We start from the raw sequence: 18,917 nt of genomic DNA, 5'->3' as shown, positions 1-18,917 counted from the left end.
ACATAAGAGCTGCACCATCCCGGGTGGGATGAATGCCGTCCCTTCTAATCAGACCGGGCTTTCCCCAGAATGTCTCCCAGTTGTCAATAAAGTCCACGTCGTTTTCTGAACACCACTGAGACAACCAGCGGCGGAGCGAGAGCATGCGACTAAACATGTCATCGCTGGTCAGATTGGGGAGGGGGCCAGAAAAACCTACAGAGTCCGACACGGTCTTGGCGTAGTTACACACCGAGACAATATTCATTCTGGTTACTTCCGACTGGCGAAGACGGGAGTCATTAGCTCCGACATTGATGATAACTTTACCATATTTACGATTACCCTTTGCCAGTAGCTTCAAATTTGCTTCTATGTCGCCCGCTCTGGCCCCCGGGATGCACCTAACTAAGGTCTCTGGAGTCGGCTTCACATGTCTGACTATGGAGTCTCCAATCACCAGGGTCGGTTTCTCAACAGATGTGTCGCTAAGTGGGGAAAATCTGTTAGACACATGAAGCGGGTGGTGGTGTTCCGTGAGCCCTTTAAGACTAGTCTTCCTCCGAACCGTCACCCAGCTGCCCTGCCTGGCCGGCTGCTCGGGAGCTGCAGGGGAGCGGCTACGCTCAGCTGCTACGGGCCGGTCCGCCGCTAGCTTAGCCTGGTTAGCTGAGGAGGCTCTCGGACTATGGTTTAGTTGGCCGAACCGGACCTCTAACTGACTGAGCCTCGCCTCCAGCCCTGCAAATAAACTACACTTTAAGCACTTACCGTCTTCACTAAAGGAGGCAGAGGAATAACTAAACATTTCACACACTGAGCAGGAAAGAGGTGAAGCGGTGGGAGCCGGAGCGGCCATGCTAAGATGCTAACGGAGGCTAACGGACAGAAAATGTATCGGTGATTGGTGACAGTGAAAGTTACGGAAGAGAAAATGAGCGAGTGTTGAAATAAAGACAGTAATGTACCAGATATAGTGCTATTTTACCAGAAAACAGTCTAAGTTTTAGATAAAAAGTCGGGAGAGATCTGAGCCTGCAAACGCCGTAAGACGGCAGCAGCACAGACCGCAAACACCAGGAAGTGACGCGATGCGTGACGCAATACGTTACCCAATCAGCAAGCCAGATCAGCCTTCCACAATTAGCCGGGCTACAACCACAGCTAGCCGGGCTTCAACCACAATTAGCCGGGCTACAACCACAGCTAGCCAGGCTTCAACCACAATTAGCCGGGCTACAACCACAGCTAGCCGGGCTACAACCACAGCTAGCCGGGCTTCAACCACAGTAGCTAACTCAAGTCACGCAAGTCAATCCATACTGCTTTTAAATGCTGCTAAATCTATTTTGATACTATGTATGTTTTATGTTTGTTCCCTTGTTTGACTGAATTGTTTTGGTTTTCTGTGGGGACTGCGAGTAGAAACTAGCATTTGTGCTAAAACCCAGTGTATTTACACTGCTTAATGTAGTGTTCATTAATATACATTTTCCCATCTAAATAAACTTTGATTTGAAACATTGATTTGAGGCTGCCGCCGTGCCCCGTTGCATTCTGGGAGGAGGTCGGAGCGCGTCTCACCATCTTGTTGTAGTGGTGTTTGCAGTAGCCGCAGTACTTGACGTTGTCGGCCTCCGGACCTTCTTCCTCGCACAGCAGGCCGGCCATCTGGGCGCTGGGAACCAATCACAGAGCAGCGTTAGAGAAGGCCCCGCCCCCTGATACCCCGCCCCCAGAGGCCCCGCCCACCAGGTCACGTGGAAGGCCTGTCTGCAGCCCTGACGGTTGCAGGTCATGCAGGCACCGCTCGCCGCCTTGCTCTCACGACCGTGATCCTCGCAGATGTAGCAGGTCTGAGGAGAGAAGAAGAAATCAGGGCTAGTAGAACTAAAACCAGGACTAGTAGAAACCAGGACTAGTAGAAACCAGGACTAGTAGAAACCAGGACTAGTAACTGGAACCAGGACTAGTAGAACTGAAACCAGGACTAGTAGAACAAGAACCAGGACTAGTAGAAACCAGGACTAGTAGAACTGAAACCAGGACTAGTAGAACTGAAACCAGGACTAGTAGAACAAGAACCAGGACTAATAGAAACCAGGACTAGTAGAAACCAGGACTAGTAGAAACCAGGACTAGTAGAACTGAAACCAGGACTAGTAGAACTGGAACCAGGACTAGTAACTGAAACCAGGACTAGTAGAACTGGAACCAGGACTAGTAGAACTGAAACCAGGACTAGTAGAACTGAAACCAGGACTAGTAGAACTGAAACCAGGACTAGTAGAAACCAGGACTAGTAACTGAAACCAGGACTAGTAACTGAAACCAGGACTAGTAACTGAAACCAGGACTAGTAGAACTGAAACCAGGACTAGTAGAACTGAAACCAGGACTAGTAGATCTAGAACCAGGACTAGTAGAAACCAGGACTAGTAACTGGAACCAGGACTAGTAGAACTGAAACCAGGACTAGTAGAACAAGAACCAGGACTAGTAGAAACCAGGACTAGTAGAACTGAAACCAGGACTAGTAGAACTGAAACCAGGACTAGTAGAACAAGAACCAGGACTAATAGAAACCAGGACTAGTAGAAACCAGGACTAGTAGAAACCAGGACTAGTAGAACTGAAACCAGGACTAGTAGAACTGGAACCAGGACTAGTAGAAACCAGGACTAGTAGAACTGAAACCAGGACTAGTAGAACTGGAACCAGGACTAGTAACTGAAACCAGGACTAGTAGAACTGAAACCAGGACTAGTAGAACTGAAACCAGGACTAGTAGAACTGAAACCAGGACTAGTAGAACTGAAACCAGGACTAGTAACTGAAACCAGGACTAGTAGAAATGAAACCAGGACTAGTAGAAACCAGGACTAGTAGAACTGAAACCAGGACTAGTAGAACTGAAACCAGGACTAGTAGAACTGAAACCAGGACTAGTAACTGAAACCAGGACTAGTAGAACTGAAACCAGGACTAGTAACTGAAACCAGGACTAGTAGAACTGAAACCAGGACTAGTAGAACTGAAACCAGGACTAGTAGAACTGAAACCAGGACTAGTAGAACTGAAACCAGGACTAGTAGAACTGAAACCAGGACTAGTAACTGAAACCAGGACTAGTAGAACTGAAACCAGGACTAGTAGAAACCAGGACTAGTAGAACTGAAACCAGGACTAGTAGAACTGAAACCAGGACTAGTAGAACTGAAACCAGGACTAGTAGAACTGAAACCAGGACTAGTAACTGAAACCAGGACTAGTAGAACTGAAACCAGGACTAGTAGAGCTGAAACCAGGACTAGTAGAGCTGGAACCAGGACTAGTAACTGAAACCAGGACTAGTAGAACTGAAACCAGGACTAGTAGAACTGAAACCAGGACTAGTAGAACTGAAACCAGGACTAGTAACTGAAACCAGGACTAGTAGAACTGGAACCAGGACTAGTAGAACTGGAACCAGGACTAGTAGAACTGAAACCAGGACTAGTAACTGAAACCAGGACTAGTAACTGAAACCAGGACTAGTAGAACTGAAACCAGGACTAGTAGAACTGAAACCAGGACTAGTAACTGGAACCAGGACTAGTAGAACTGAAACCAGGACTAGTAGAACTGAAACCAGGACTAGTAACTGGAACCAGGACTAGTAGAACTGAAACCAGGACTAGTAACTGAAACCAGGACTAGTAACTGAAACCAGGACTAGTAACTGAAACCAGGACTAGTAAAGCTGAAACCAGGACTAGTAACTGGAACCAGGACTAGTAGAACTGAAACCAGGACTAGTAACTGAAACCAGGACTAGTAACTGAAACCAGGACTAGTAACTGAAACCAGGACTAGTAGAACTGGAACCAGGACTAGTAGAACTGAAACCAGGACTAGTAGAACTGAAACCAGGACTAGTAGAACTGAAACCAGGACTAGTAGAAACCAGGACTAGTAACTGAAACCAGGACTAGTAACTGAAACCAGGACTAGTAACTGAAACCAGGACTAGTAGAACTGAAACCAGGACTAGTAGAACTGAAACCAGGACTAGTAGATCTAGAACCAGGACTAGTAGAACTGAAACCAGGACTAGTAGAACTGAAACCAGGACTAGTAACTGAAACCAGGACTAGTAGAACTGAAACCAGGACTAGTAGAACTGAAACCAGGACTAGTAACTGAAACCAGGACTAGTAACTGAAACCAGGACTAGTAGAACTGAAACCAGGACTAGTAGAAACCAGGACTAGTAACTGAAACCAGGACTAGCAGAACTGAAACCAGGACTAGTAACTGAAACCAGGACTAGTAGAACTGAAACCAGGACTAGTAACTGAAACCAGGACTAGTAGATCTGAAACGAGGACTAGTAACTGAAACCAGGACTAGTAGAGCTGAAACCAGGACTAGTAGAACTGAAACCAGGACTAGTAACTGAAACCAGGACTAGTAGATCTGAAACCAGGACTAGTAACTGAAACCAGGACTAGTAACTGAAACCAGGACTAGTAGATCTGAAACGAGGACTAGTAACTGAAACCAGGACTAGTAACTGAAACCAGGACTAGTAACTGAAACCAGGACTAGTAGAACTGAAACCAGGACTAGTAGAAACCAGGACTAGTAGAACTGAAACCAGGACTAGTAGAACTGAAACCAGGACTAGTAGAAACCAGGACTAGTAGAACTGAAACCAGGACTAGTAGATCTGAAACGAGGACTAGTAGATCTGAAACGAGGACTAGTAACTGAAACCAGGACTAGTAACTGAAACCAGGACTAGTAACTGAAACCAGGACTAGTAGAACTGAAACCAGGACTAGTAGAACTGAAACCAGGACTAGTAGAAACCAGGACTAGTAGAACTGAAACCAGGACTAGTAGAACTGAAACCAGGACTAGTAGAAACCAGGACTAGTAGAAACCAGGACTAGTAGAACTGAAACCAGGACTAGTAGAACTGAAACCAGGACTAGTAGAACTGAAACCAGGACTAGTAGAACTGAAACCAGGACTAGTAACTGAAACCAGGACTAGTAACTGAAACCAGGACTAGTAGAACTGAAACCAGGACTAGTAACTGAAACCAGGACTAGTAACTGAAACCAGGACTAGTAACTGAAACCAGGACTAGTAACTGAAACCCGGACTAGTAGAACTGGAACCAGGACTAGTAACTGAAACCAGGACTAGTAACTGAAACCAGGACTAGTAACTGAAACCAGGACTAGTAGAACTGGAACCAGGACTAGTAGAAACCAGGACTAGTAGAACTGGAACCAGGACTAGTAGAACTGAAACCAGGACTAGTAGAACTGAAACCAGGACTAGTAGAAACCAGGGCTAGTAGAACTGGAACCAGGACTAGTAGAACTGAAACCAGGACTAGTAGAAACCAGGACTAGTAGAACTGGAACCAGGACTAGTAGAACTGAAACCAGGACTAGTAGAAACCAGGACTAGTGGAACTGGAACCAGGACTAGTAGAAACCAGGACTAGTAGAACTGGAACCAGGACTAGTAGAACTGAAACCAGGACTAGTAGAACTGAAACCAGGACTAGTAGAAACCAGGACTAGTGGCCCAGTGGCCCCCCCGGCCCTCTGGGCCTCCGTTTCCTCCGGGGCGGCGCCGTCACAGGAAGTCTCAGGAATGCAGGCAGGAACCCGGACGAATGGAGCCGTAACGCGACACCAGGAAACCGACGTCCGGCGTCTAACGAGCCGCTAATGAGCGTCTCTAAACGACGTAACACTGCGGCAGAGATTAAGAACCGGACAAGTCTCTCTGGGCAGAGCCAACCGGCCTGGGACACGCCCACTTTCTGTCAATCACTAATCAACTCTTTTCTTGAATGAATGTCTGAGATTAGAAGGTACTAGTAGGTGCTAGTAGAAGCTAGTAGGTGCTAGTAGGAGCTAGTAGGAGCTAGTAGGTGCTAGTATATGCTAGTAGGTGCTAGTAGGTGCTAGTAGGAGCTAGTAGGTGCTAGTAGATGCTAGTAGGTGCTAGTAGGAGCTAGTAGGAGCTAGTAGGTGCTAGTATATGCTAGTAGATGCTAGTAGGTGCTAGTAGGTGCTAGTATATGCTAGTATATGCTAGTAGGTGCTAGTAGATGCTAGTAGATGCTAGTAGGTGCTAGTAGGAGCTAGTAGGTGCTAGTATATGCTAGTAGGTGCTAGTATATGCTAGTATATGCTAGTAGGTGCTAGTGGGTGCTAGTAGGTGCTAGTAGATCCTAGTAGGAGCTAGTAGGTGCTAGTATATGCTAGTAGATGCTAGTAGGTGCTAGTAGGTGCTAGTAGGAGCTAGTAGGTGCTAGTAGATGCTAGTAGATGCTAGTAGGAGCTAGTAGGTGCTAGTAGGTGCTAGTAGGTGCTAGTATATGCTAGTAGGTGCTAGTAGATGCTAGTAGGTGCTAGTAGGTGCTAGTATATGCTAGTATATGCTAGTAGATGCTAGTAGGTGCTAGTGGGTGCTAGTAGATCCTAGTAGGAGCTAGTAGGTGCTAGTAGCTGCTAGTAGGTGCTAGTGGGTGCTAGTAGTAGCTAGTAGATCCTAATAGGAGCTAGTAGCTGCTAGTAGGAGCTAGTAGTTGCTAGTAGTTGCTAGTAGATCCTAGTAGGTTCTAGTAGGTGCTAGTAGGAGCTAGTAGATCCTAGTAGGTGCTAGTAGGTGCTAGTAGGTGCTAGTAGGTGCTAGTAGGGGCTAGTAGATGCTAGTAGGTGCTAGTAGGAGCTAGTAGGTGCTAGTAGATGCTAGTAGGTGCTAGTAGGAGCTAGTAGGTGCTAGTAGGAGCTAGTAGGAGCTAGTAGGTGCTAGTAGGAGCTAGTAGCTGCTAGTAGGTGCTAGTAGGTGCTAGTAGGTGCTAGTAGGTGCTAGTAGGAGCTAGTAGGTGCTAGTAGGTGCTAGCAGGTGCTAGTAGATGCTAGTAGAAGCTAGTAGGTGCTAGTGGAAAAGTGCCATTATAATCCCTTTTAAAACCCAGAGAAGCATCATGGAGGTACTTAGTTTTGCCCAAATGTGTTTTTTTTTTTACTTTCTGGCTTCATCTTCACTACATAAACAACAACAGGCGGTTCGGTTGTTCACCTGCGCGTGTTTCCACTCAGGAAAACTAAAACTACTGAAGCTACTACCGACTTCCTGTCCGGATCTGAACAACGACCCCGTCTTCCCTCCGGAGACTCGTCTCTCCGACACTTTAACACCAAATCACGTCGCTGACGTCGCTGACCCGCGGATCATTAACCTAATTACTGGCAGATGTTTTAGAGCCTCGCACTTCTGCTTTCACGTCCAAGAACCAGCTGCTTTTAAAATGGTAAAATGGAAGAAATGAAAAACAGAAAAATGTCTTTATTTGGAGATTATTTCCAGGAATCAGCGAGTGATTTGGTTTTAAACTGGTGGATAAATAAACGGGCGGAGGTGGGTTTGTTTGTTTCCAGGGAGGTGAAGTCTGGCTGGTAAACGAGACGCAAGTAAACAACAACAACAACAGCAGAACAAACAACAGAACAAACGTACCTTGATAGTTGTATTGTGTTCATTATGTATATTGTAGGGCTGGGCGATATATCGAGATTTTAATATATATCGATATATTTTCAAACGTGATATGGTACGACACAATATCGTTTATATCGATTTCTTTTTTTTTTTTTTATGATTTTGATATAGCTTATTTTGTGACAAATTGACTTGAATGTTTTATTTGAGATTTGCACAAATGTTTTTTTATTGTCACAACTGTCAACCTCAGTGGAAAAGTCTGCCTGTTACTGTCTACATTGTATTAATTCCAGTGTATTTTAATTTAATTGTTATGCAGGAAAGGGATATTTGTTTTATTTTATTCAAGAAGCATTTTTATTCTATATATGCAGGCAGTTTATTTTTATTTCATTTGTTTTATACATGTTGATATTGTGCAGACCTCTGTTAATAAAGGAACCTGTGTGACATTTGGCACGACTTTGTATTAAAACTGACTGTTTTTTTAAGGGTTTGATCAGAAAAAATGAAGCTAACAGAGATGCTAACAGATATGCTAACAGAGATGCTAACAGAGATGCTAACAGAGATGCTATGCTATAATGCTTTGGGGGAAACCCCAATTATGGCACAGAAAAAATATGGATATATATCGAGTATCAACATTCAGTTAGAAAATATGGAGATATGACTTGGTCCATATCGCCCAGCCCTAGGTGTATGTATATTTATGTATATTTATAAAACGTACCTTGATAGTTGTATTGTGTTCATTATGTTCATTATGTTCATTATGTGTATGTATATACATTTATAAAACGTACCTTGATGTATCTGTCGTGCGGGACGAACTGCAGGATAATCGGCTCCATCGTGAGGACGTTGGCGAACTGAACCTCCGGGATGTAGAGAGCACAGACCACGTGGGCCCAGCCTGGGGAACCGGGACAGAACCGGGATCAGAACCAGAACAGGATCAGAACCGGGACCAGAACCAGCAGCTCCAGAACCTGATCTGTTTTGCAGCCGTTTTGCAGCCGTTTTGCAACAGTTTTACAAGTTTTTCAACAGTTTTGCAAACCCCCCCAGTGACCCCCCCACGCCAGTGCAGCTCCGGCTGATACTAATGGCCCTTTTCCACCAGTCCCGCTTCACCTCGGTTCTACCCGTCTTGCCCTTTCGCACTAGGACTGAGACGGGTAGAGCCGCTCCAAGCCGATTTTTTTCTGTAACCATTTCAGCGAGGTTCTATACGGGCTGAGCCGGGACTATTTCTGACGTCACCACCCTCCACGCCTCTGATTGGTCGGGGTCGGGGCCGTCACCGCCCTCCTCTGATTGGTCGGGGGGCGGGGCCGTCATCACCCTCCTCTGATTGGTCGGGGGGCGGGGCCGTCACCACCCTCCTCTGATTGGTCGGGGGGCGGGGCCGTCACCGCCCTCCTCTGATTGGTCGGGGGGCGGGGCCGTCACCACCCTCCTCTGATTGGTCGGGGGCGGGGCCGTCACCACCCTCCTCTGATTGGTCGGGGGGCGGGGCCGTCATCACCCTCCGCGCCTCTGATTGGTCGGGGGGCGGGGCCGTCACACGTTTGAATCAGGAAGCGGGAGTCAGCGCGAGAGCGACTCGCGGCGATTTTATTATAAAGCGCAAAGCGTCTGTTTGGTGATCCAACTCTGAGACGGGTAGAGGCGTGACGAGCCGTGTCGGGCCAAGTAAGTACTAATGCAAAAGTACCAGATACTCACCCCCGCTGTCCGTCCTCTTGAGAGCTCCATCTTTGTGGGGACAGAGTTCACATCTCTGGAGGAGAAAAGAGAGGTGAGAGGATGGATGATGGATGGATGGAGAGTGAGTGAGTGAGTGAGTGAGTGAGTGAGTGAGTGAGTGAGTGAGTGAGTGAGTGAGTGAGTGAGTGAGTGAGTGAGTGAGTGAGTGAGTGAGTGAGTGAGTGAGTGAGTGAGTGAGTGAATGAATGAATGAATGAATGAATGAATGAATGAATGAATGAATGAATACTCACCACTCGAGCCGCTCTCTCCTGAGACTCACACTTCCTGCAGAACCAGGGGCCGGTGGGAACCTGGACGATCCCGTAGCATGCTGGGAAAAGAGAGAGAGGGGTCAGCGGAACCACTCACGCCTGGTGGCCCCGCCCACCTCATGCCCCGCACACCTGGTGGCCCCACCCCGTGTTTGAAAAGTTTTGAGACGTTTTGAAACAGTTTTGAAGCCGTTTTGCAACACTTTTGCAGCTGTTTTGCAGCTGTTTTGCAGACATTTCGCAACAGTTTAGCAGCTGTTTCGTAGCAGTTTTGCAGCGGTTTTGCAGCAGTTTCGCAACGGTTGTGAAGCAGTTTAGCAGCTGTTTTGCAGCGGTTTTGCAACAGTTTTGCAGCGGTTTTGCAGCGGTTTTGCAGCTGTTTTGCAACAGCTTAGCAACAGTTTTGCAGCAGTTTTGCAGCTGTTTTGCAGCGGTTTTGCAACAGTTTTGCAGCGGTTTTGCAGCTGTTTTGCAGCGGTTTTGCAGCTGTTTTGCAGCGGTTTTGCAACAGCTCTGCAACAGTTTCGTAGCTGTTTTGCAGCGGTTGTGCAACAGTTTTGCAGCTGTTTTGCAGCGGTTTTGCAACAGTTTTGCAGTGGTTTTGCAACAGGTTTGCAACAGTTTTGCAGCGGTTTTGCAACAGTTTTGCAGCTGTTTTGCAGCGGTTTTGAAACAGTTTTGCAGCTGTTTTGCAGCGGTTGTGCAGCTGTTTTGCAACAGTTTTGCAGCGGTTTTGCAGCGGTTTTGCAACAGTTTTGCAACAGTTTTGCAGCTGTTTTGCAGCTGTTTTGCAGCGGTTTTGCAACAGTTTTGCAGCGGTTTTGCAACAGTTTTGCAGCGGTTTTGCAACAGTTTAGCAGCTGTTTCGTAGCAGTTTTGCAGACATTTTGCAACAGTTTTGGAGCTATTTTGCTACAGTTTTGCAGATGTTTTGCAGCAGTTTTGCAGCGGTTTCGCAGCGGTTTTGCAACAGTTTTGCAGCTGTTTTGCAACAGTTTTGCAGCGGATTTGCAACAGTTTAGCAGCTGTTTCGTAGCAGTTTTGCTGCGGTTTTGCAGCGGTTTTGCAAAAGTTTCGCAACGGTTGTGAAGCAGTTTTGCAGATGTTTTGCAGACATTTTGCAACAGCTTAGCAACAGTTTTGCAGCTGTTTTGCAGCGGTTTTGCAGCTGTTTTGCAACAGTTTTGCAGCAGTTTTGCAGCGGTTTTGCAACAGTTTTGCAGCGGTTTTGCAGCTGTTTTGCAACAGTTTTGCAGCGGTTTTGAAGCTGTTTTGCAGCGGTTTTGCAACAGCTCTGCAACAGTTTCGTAGCTGTTTTGCAGCTGTTTTGCAGCGGTTTTGCAGCTGTTTTGCAGCTGTTTTGCAGCCGTTTTGCAACAGTTTTGCAGCAGTTTTGCAACAGTTTTGCAGACATTTTGCAACAGTTTTGCAGCTGTTTCGTAGCAGTTTTGCAGACATTTTGCAACAGTTTTGCAGCGGTTTTGCAGCTGTTTTTTAGACATTTCGCAAAACAGTTTTGGAGCTATTTTGCAGCAGTTTTGCAGCGTGTTCGCAGCTGTTTTGCAGCTGTTTTGCAGCAGTTTTGCAGCGGTTTTGCAGCTGTTTTGCAGCGGTTTTGCAACAGCTCTGCAACAGTTTCGTAGCTGTTTTGCAGCTGTTTTGCAGCGGTTTTGCAGCTGTTTTGCAGCTGTTTTGCAACAGTTTTGCAGCAGTTTTGCAACAGTTTTGCAGACATTTTGCAACAGTTTTGCAGCAGTTTTGCAACAGTTTTGCAGCAGTTTTGCAACAGTTTTGCAGACATTTTGCAACAGTTTTGCAGCAGTTTTGCAACAGTTTTGCAGCCGTTTTGCAACAGTTTCGCAGCTGTTTTGCAACAGTTTTGCAGCTGTTTCGTAGCAGTTTTGCAGACATTTTACAACAGTTTTGCAGCAGTTTTGCAGCTGTTTTTTAGACATTTCGCAACAGTTTTGGAGCTATTTTGCAGCAGTTTTGCAGCGTGTTCGCAGCTGTTTTGCAGCTGTTTTGCAGCAGTTTTGCAGCGGTTTTGCAGCTGTTTTGCAGCGGTTTTGCAACAGCTCTGCAACAGTTTCGTAGCTGTTTTGCAGCTGTTTTGCAGCGGTTTTGCAGCTGTTTTGCAGCTGTTTTGCAGCCGTTTTGCAACAGTTTTGCAGCAGTTTTGCAAAAGTTTTGCAGCTGTTTCGTAGCAGTTTTGCAGACATTTTGCAACAGTTTTGCAGCGGTTTTGCAGCTGTTTTTTAGACATTTCGCAACAGTTTTGGAGCTATTTTGCAGCAGTTTTGCAGCGTGTTCGCAGCTGTTTTGCAGCTGTTTTGCAGCAGTTTTGCAGCGGTTTTGCAGCTGTTTTGCAGCGGTTTTGCAACAGTTTTGCAGCAGTTTCGCAGCTGTTTTGCAGCAGTTTTGCAGCAGTTTTGCAGCTGTTTTGCAGCTGTTTTGCAACAGTTTTGCAGCGGTTTTGCAACAGTTTCGCAACGGTTGTGAAGCAGTTTTGCAGCTATTTTGCAGATGTTTTGCAGCTGTTTTGCAAAAGTTTTGCAGCTGTTTTGCAGCGGTTTTGCAGCTGTTTTGCAGCGGTTTTGCAACAGTTTTGCAGCGGTTTTGCAACAGTTTTGCAGATATTTTTGCAACAGTTTTTCACCTATTTTGCTACAGTTTTGCAGCTGTTTTGCAGCGGTTTTGCAACAGTTTTGCAGCTGTTTTGCAGCGGTTGTGCAGCTGTTTTGCAGCGGTTGTGCAGCTGTTTTGCAGCGGTTGTGCAGCTGTTTTGCAACAGTTTTGCAGCGGTTTTGCAGCGGTTTTGCAACAGTTTTGCAACAGTTTTGCAGCGGTTTTGCAACAGTTTTGCAGCTGTTTTGCAGCGGTTTTGCAGCTGTTTTGCAGCTGTTTTGCAGCGGTTGTGCAACAGTTTTGCAGCTGTTTTGCAGCGGTTTTGCAACAGTTTTGCAGCGGTTTTGAAGCTGTTTTGCAGCGGTTTTGCTAAAGTTTCGCAACGGTTGTGAAGCAGTTTTGCAGACGTTTTGCAGACATTTTGCAACAGCTTAGCAACAGTTTTGCAGCTGTTTTGCAGCGGTTTTGCAGCTGTTTTGCAACAGTTTTGCAGCAGTTTTGCAGCGGTTTTGCAACAGTTTTGCAGCGGTTTTGCAGCTGTTTTGCAGCGGTTTTGCAACAGTTTTGCAGCGGTTTTGAAGCTGTTTTGCAGCGGTTTTGCAACAGCTCTGCAACAGGTTTGTAGCTGTTTTGCAGCTGTTTTGCAGCGGTTTTGCAGCTGTTTTGCAGCTGTTTTGCAGCCGTTTTGCAACAGTTTTGCAGACATTTTGCAGCGGTTTTGCAGCTGTTTTTTAGACATTTCGCAACAGTTTTGGAGCTATTTTGCAGCTGTTTTGCAGCTGTTTTGCAGCAGTTTTGCAGCGGTTTTGCAGCTGTTTTGCAGCGGTTTTGCAACAGTTTTGCAGCAGTTTCGCAGCTGTTTCGCAGCTGTTTCGCAGCTGTTTCGCAGCTGTTTTGCAGCAGTTTTGCAGCAGTTTTGCAGCTGTTTTGCAGCTGTTTTGCAGCTGTTTTGCAACAGTTTTGCAGCGGTTTTGCAAAAGTTTCGCAACGGTTGTGAAGCAGTTTTGCAACGGTTTTGCAGCTGTTTTGCAGATGTTTTGCAGCTGTTTTGCAACAGTTTTGCAACGGTTTTGCAGCTGTTTTGCAGCGGTTTTGCAGCGGTTTTGCAACAGCTCTGCAACAGTTTCGTAGCTGTTTTGCAGCGGTTGTGCAACAGTTTTGCAGCTGTTTTGCAGCGGTTTTGCAACAGTTTTGCAGCGGTTTTGCAACAGGTTTGCAACAGTTTTGCAGCGGTTTTGCAACAGTTTTGCAGACATTTTTGCAACAGTTTTTCACCTATTTTGCTACAGTTTTGCAGCTGTTTTGCAACAGTTTTGCAGCTGTTTTGCAGCGGTTGTGCAGCTGTTTTGCAACAGTTTTGCAGCGGTTTTGCAGCGGTTTTGCAACAGTTTTGCAGCGGTTTTGCAGCGGTTTTGCAACAGTTTTGCAACAGTTTTGCAGCGGTTTTGCAGCTGTTTTGCAACAGTTTTGCAGCAGTTTTGCAGCGGTTTTGCAACAGTTTTGCAGCTGTTTTGCAGCTGTTTTGCAGCGGTTGTGCAACAGTTTTGCAGCTGTTTTGCAGCGGTTTTGCAACAGTTTTGCAGCTGTTTTGCAGCGGTTTTGAAGCTGTTTTGCAGCGGTTTTGCAACAGCTCTGCAACAGTTTCGTAGCTGTTTTGCAGCTGTTTTGCAGCGGTTTTGCAGCTGTTTTGCAGCTGTTTTGCAGCCGTTTTGCAACAGTTTTGCAGCTGTTTTGCAACAGTTTTGCAGCTGTTTCGTAGCAGTTTTGCAGACATTTTGCAGCAGTTTCGCAGCGTGTTCGCAGCTGTTTTGCAGCTGTTTTGCAGCAGTTTTGCAGCGGTTTTGCAGCTGTTTCGCAGCTGTTTTGCAGCTGTTTTGCAGCTGTTTTGCAACAGTTTTGCAGCGGTTTTGCAACAGTTTCGCAACAGTTGTGAAGCAGTTTTGCAACGGTTTTGCAGCTGTTTGGCAGATGTTTTGCAGCTGTTTTGAAACAGTTTTGCAGCTGTTTTGCAGCTGTTTTGCAGCGGTTTTGCAACAACTCTGCAACAGTTTCGTAGCTGTTTTGCAGCGGTTGTGCAACAGTTTTGCAGCTGTTTTGCAGCGGTTTTGCAACAGTTTTGCAGCGGTTTTGCAACAGGTTTGCAACAGTTTTGCAGCGGTTTTGCAACAGTTTTGCAGACATTTTGCAACAGTTTTTCACCTATTTTGCTACAGTTTTGCAGCTGTTTTGCAGCGGTTTTGCAACAGTTTTGCAGCTGTTTTGCAGCGGTTGTGCAGCTGTTTTGCAACAGTTTTGCAGCGGTTTTGCAGCTGTTTTGCAGCGGTTTTGCAACAGTTTTGCAGCGGTTTTGCAACAGTTTTGCAGCGGTTTTGCAACAGTTTCGCAGCTGTTTTGCAACAGTTTTGCAGCTGTTTCGTAGCAGTTTTGCAGACATTTTGCAACAGTTTTGGAGCTATTTTGCTACACTTTTGCAGATGTTTTGCAGCAGTTTTGCAGCGGTTTCGCAGCGGTTTTGCAGCGGTTTTGCGACAGTTTTGCGGCTGTTTTGCAACAGTTTTGCAACAGTTGTGCAGCGGTTTTGCAACAGTTTTGCAGCTGTTTTGCAACAGTTTTGCAGCTATTTCGTAGCAGTTTTGCAGACATTTCGCAACAGTTTTGCAGCGGTTTTGCAGCTGTTTTGCAGCGGTTTTGCAGCTGTTTTGCAGACATTTCGCAACAGTTTTGGAGCTATTTTGCTACAGTTTTGCAGCTGTTTTGCAGTGGTTTCGCAGCGGTTTTGCAGCGGTTTTGCAACAGTTTTGCAGCTGTTTTGCAACAGTTTTGCAGCTGTTTTGCAGCGGTTTTGCAGCTATTTTGCAGCGGTTTTGCAGCTGTTTTGCAGCTGTTTTGCAGCGGTTTTGCAACAGTTTAGCAGCTGTTTCGTAGCTGTTTTGCAGCGGTTGTGCAGTTGTTTTGCAGCTGTTTTGCAGCGGTTTTGCAACAGTTTTGCAGCTGTTTTGCAGCGGTTTTGCAACAGTTTAGCAGCTGTTTTGTAGCAGTTTTGCAGCGGTTTTGCAGCGGTTTTGCAACAGTTTTGCATCGGTTGTGAAGCAGTTTTGCAGACGTTTTGCAGACATTTTGCAACAGCTTTGCAACAGTTTTGCAGCTGTTTTGCAGCGGTTTTGCAACAGTTTTGCAGCTGTTTTGCAGCTGTTTTGTCACAGTTTTGCAGCGGTTTTGCAGCTGTTTTGCAGACATTTTGCACCTATTTTGCTACAGTTTTGCAGCGGTTTTGCAACAGTTTTGCAGCGGTTTTGCAGCTGTTTTACAACAGTTTTGCAGCTGTTTTACAACAGTTTTGCAACAGTTTTGCAACAGTTTTGCAGCTGTTTTGCAGCTGTTTTGCAGCGGTTTTGCAACAGTTTTGCAGCGGTTTTGCAACAGTTTTGCAGCGGTTTTGCAACAGTTTCGCAGCTGTTTTGCAACAGTTTTGCAGCTGTTTCGTAGCAGTTTTGCAGACATTTTGCAACAGTTTTGGAGCTATTTTGCTACACTTTTGCAGATGTTTTGCAGCAGTTTTGCAGCGGTTTCGCAGCGGTTTTGCAGCGGTTTTGCGACAGTTTTGCGGCTGTTTTGCAACAGTTTTGCAACAGTTGTGCAGCGGTTTTGCAACAGTTTTGCAGCTGTTTTGCAACAGTTTTGCAGCTATTTCGTAGCAGTTTTGCAGACATTTCGCAACAGTTTTGCAGCGGTTTTGCAGCTGTTTTGCAGCGGTTTTGCAGCTGTTTTGCAGACATTTCGCAACAGTTTTGGAGCTATTTTGCTACAGTTTTGCAGCTGTTTTGCAGTGGTTTCGCAGCGGTTTTGCAGCAGTTTTGCAACAGTTTTGCAGCTGTTTTGCAACAGTTTTGCAGCTGTTTTGCAGCGGTTTTGCAGCTATTTTGCAGCGGTTTTGCAGCTGTTTTGCAGCTGTTTTGCAGCGGTTTTGCAACAGTTTAGCAGCTGTTTCGTAGCTGTTTTGCAGCGGTTGTGCAGTTGTTTTGCAGCTGTTTTGCAGCGGTTTTGCAACAGTTTTGCAGCTGTTTTGCAGCGGTTTTGCAACAGTTTAGCAGCTGTTTTGTAGCAGTTTTGCAGCGGTTTTGCAGACATTTTGCAACAGCTTTGCAACAGTTTTGCAGCGGTTTTGCAACAGTTTTGCAGCTGTTTTGCAGCTGTTTTGTCACAGTTTTGCAGCGGTTTTGCAGCTGTTTTGCAGACATTTTGCAACAGCTTTGCAACAGTTTTGCAGCTGTTTTGCAGCGGTTTTGCAACAGTTTTGCAGCGGTTTTGCAGCTGTTTTACAACAGTTTTGCAGCTGTTTTGCAACAGTTTTGCAGCGGTTGTGCAGTTGTTTTGCAGCTGTTTTGCAGGGGTTTTGCAACAGTTTTGCAGCTGTTTTACAGCGGTTTTGCAACAGCTTTGCAACAGTTTTGCAACAATTTTGCACCTGTTTTTGCAGCTGTTTTGCAACAGTTTCGTAGCGGTTTTGCAGACATTTCGCAACAGTTTTGGAGCTATTTTGCTACAGTTTTGCAGCTGTTTTGCAGCAGTTGTGCAGTTGTTTTGCAACAGTTTTGCAGCTGTTTTGCAGCAGTTTTGCAGCTATTTAGCAGCGGTTTTGCAGCTGTTTTGCAGCGGTTTTGCAACAGTTTAGCAGCTGTTTCGTAGCTGTTTTGCAGCGGTTGTGCAACAGCTCTGCAACAGTTTTGCAGCTGTTTTGCAGCGGTTGTGCAACAGCGTTGCAACAGTTTCGTAGCGGTTTTGCAGCGGTTTTGCAACAGTTTTGCAGCCGTTTTGCAGCTGTTTTGCAAACATTTTGCAACAGTTTTGCAGCGGTTTTGCAGCTGTTTTGCAGACATTTCGCAACAGTTTTGGAGCTATTTTGCTCCAGTTTTGCAGCTGTTTTGCAGCAGTTTTGCAGTGGTTTCGCAGCGGTTTTGCAGCGGTTTTGCAGTGGTTTCGCAGCGGTTTTGCAGCGGTTTTGCAACAGTTTTGCAGCTGTTTTGCAGCTGTTTTGCAACAGTTTTGCAGCTGTTTTGCAGCAGTTTTGCAGCTATTTTGCAGCGGTTTTGCAGCTGTTTTGCAGCGGTTTTGCAACAGTTTAGCAGCTGTTTCGTAGCTGTTTTGCAGCGGTTGTGCAGTTGTTTTGCAGCTGTTTTGCAGCGGTTTTGCAACAGTTTTGCAGCTGTTTTGCAGCGGTTTTGCAACAGTTTAGCAGCTGTTTCGTAGCAGTTTTGCAGCGGTTGTGAAGTAGGGTTGTCACGATACCAAATTTCTGTTTCGATACCGATACCAATATGTGTTTCGATACTTTTCGATACTTTTCGATACTTTTTGTAAAAAGGTGGAACACTCTCAAATGTCAATATTTTCCTTTATTTTAAAGCAGACTTTGGGAACAATAACAACAATGAATATAATGAATAATTGGCATGGGATATTAAAATGTTCAAACCTTTAGAACAGTGTGAACAAGTAAAATAAAGCAATGCCATTCAAATTAAAGTCACCATGTTAAATAAAATACTGTAGCAGCAAAAACTCCTGCTTCTGAGTGGGTGGTGTCACCCTCTCTGAGCCAGGAGCACTGGACTTCTGTAATTGGGGGAGGGAGGTGGTACAGTATTTTAATTAACATGGTCATTTTAATTTACATGCCATTGCTTTATTTTACTTGTTCTCATTGTTCAAAAGGTTTGTGTTTTGAAACTATAGGCCACATGAAACATTAAATGGGCATAACTAGAAAAATAAATTGAGGCTCATCCTATCATCTACAGGACTGTCTCAGAAAATTAGAATATTGTGATTTTCTGTAATGCAATTACAAAAACAAAAATGTCATACATTCTGGATTCAATACAAATCAACTGAATAATGCAAGCCTTTTATTATTTTAATATTGCTGATCATGGTTTACACCTTAAGAAAACTCAAATATCCTATCTCAAAAAATTTGAATATTCTGGGAGTCTTAATCTTAAACTGTAAGCCATAATCAGTAATATTAAAATAATAAAAGGCTTGCAATATTTCAGTTGATTTGTAATAAATCCAGAATATATGACATTTTTGTTTTTTAAATTGCATTACAGAAAATAAAGAACTTTATCACAATATTCTAATTTTCTGAGACAGTCCTTTAGGATAGGATTAGATATTGTAGGCTAATGGAATGTTTTACAAAAGTGTTTTAATAATATTAATTCATATAATTCATAGCCTTAATGGTTTATAATATATATGAAACATTAAATAATATTAAAATATAAAAAATATATTAAAGTTATATTCTAGTCTGTGGAATTTATTTAAATATTTTAAGAATGTAATTTATTTTTTAAAAATATTTAAAAAAAATTGCATTTAATAACCATGGACGTGTTTTAACTCTGTGTATGTAGGCTACAGTAGGTTTACTACGGGCTGGGAGAGGCTCTGTACTTCTTTCATTGACATGACAGTGCAGTGAACTGGTGAACAAAGTTATCAGCTGTCGTTCTTTACTGAAGTCGGGGAACAAGTCCACGTGGTTGTCCTTTAAACGTTTGGACAAGTTTGAAGTGTTGCCTCCTTTTGCGAGACACGCGTTGTAGCACCGCTTGCACTGCGGTGCGTCTGGTTCAGTGGTTCGCCCTTATCGCTCGGTTTAAACCCGAAATATTTCCACAGCGTACTTCGATCCCCCATTTTGTCCAAAAGTACAGGCTTTTCTTAAGCTGCCATCTCTATTTATTTCAACTTTATTTC

At 44.9% G+C, this 18,917-nt stretch overlaps 2 protein-coding genes across 3 annotated transcripts in view; both read right to left on the bottom strand.

Moving 5' to 3' along the window:
- The window catches only part of LOC133449390 (protein AF-17-like), a 42,560-nt gene extending 23,703 nt beyond the window's left edge, over positions 1-18,857 (bottom strand). The window contains exons 1-6 of the mRNA XM_061728534.1: positions 18,845-18,857; positions 9,504-9,616; positions 9,229-9,283; positions 8,304-8,413; positions 1,732-1,835; positions 1,564-1,657 (exon numbers count right to left, since the gene is read on the bottom strand). Coding sequence (XP_061584518.1) covers positions 1,564-1,657; positions 1,732-1,835; positions 8,304-8,413; positions 9,229-9,283; positions 9,504-9,616; positions 18,845-18,857 — 489 coding nt within the window. The remainder of the gene's footprint in view (positions 1-1,563; positions 1,658-1,731; positions 1,836-8,303; positions 8,414-9,228; positions 9,284-9,503; positions 9,617-18,844) is intronic.
- The window catches only part of vps54 (VPS54 subunit of GARP complex), a 315,827-nt gene that overhangs the window by 140,714 nt on the left and 156,196 nt on the right, over positions 1-18,917 (bottom strand). The window lies entirely within an intron of this gene.

Source organism: Cololabis saira, chromosome 1 (assembly GCF_033807715.1).
Source record: "Cololabis saira isolate AMF1-May2022 chromosome 1, fColSai1.1, whole genome shotgun sequence".
Taxonomy (NCBI): domain Eukaryota; kingdom Metazoa; phylum Chordata; class Actinopteri; order Beloniformes; family Belonidae; genus Cololabis; species Cololabis saira.
The sequence above is the reverse complement of the archived record's forward strand: the minus strand, read 5'-3'. Positions and strand labels throughout refer to the sequence as shown.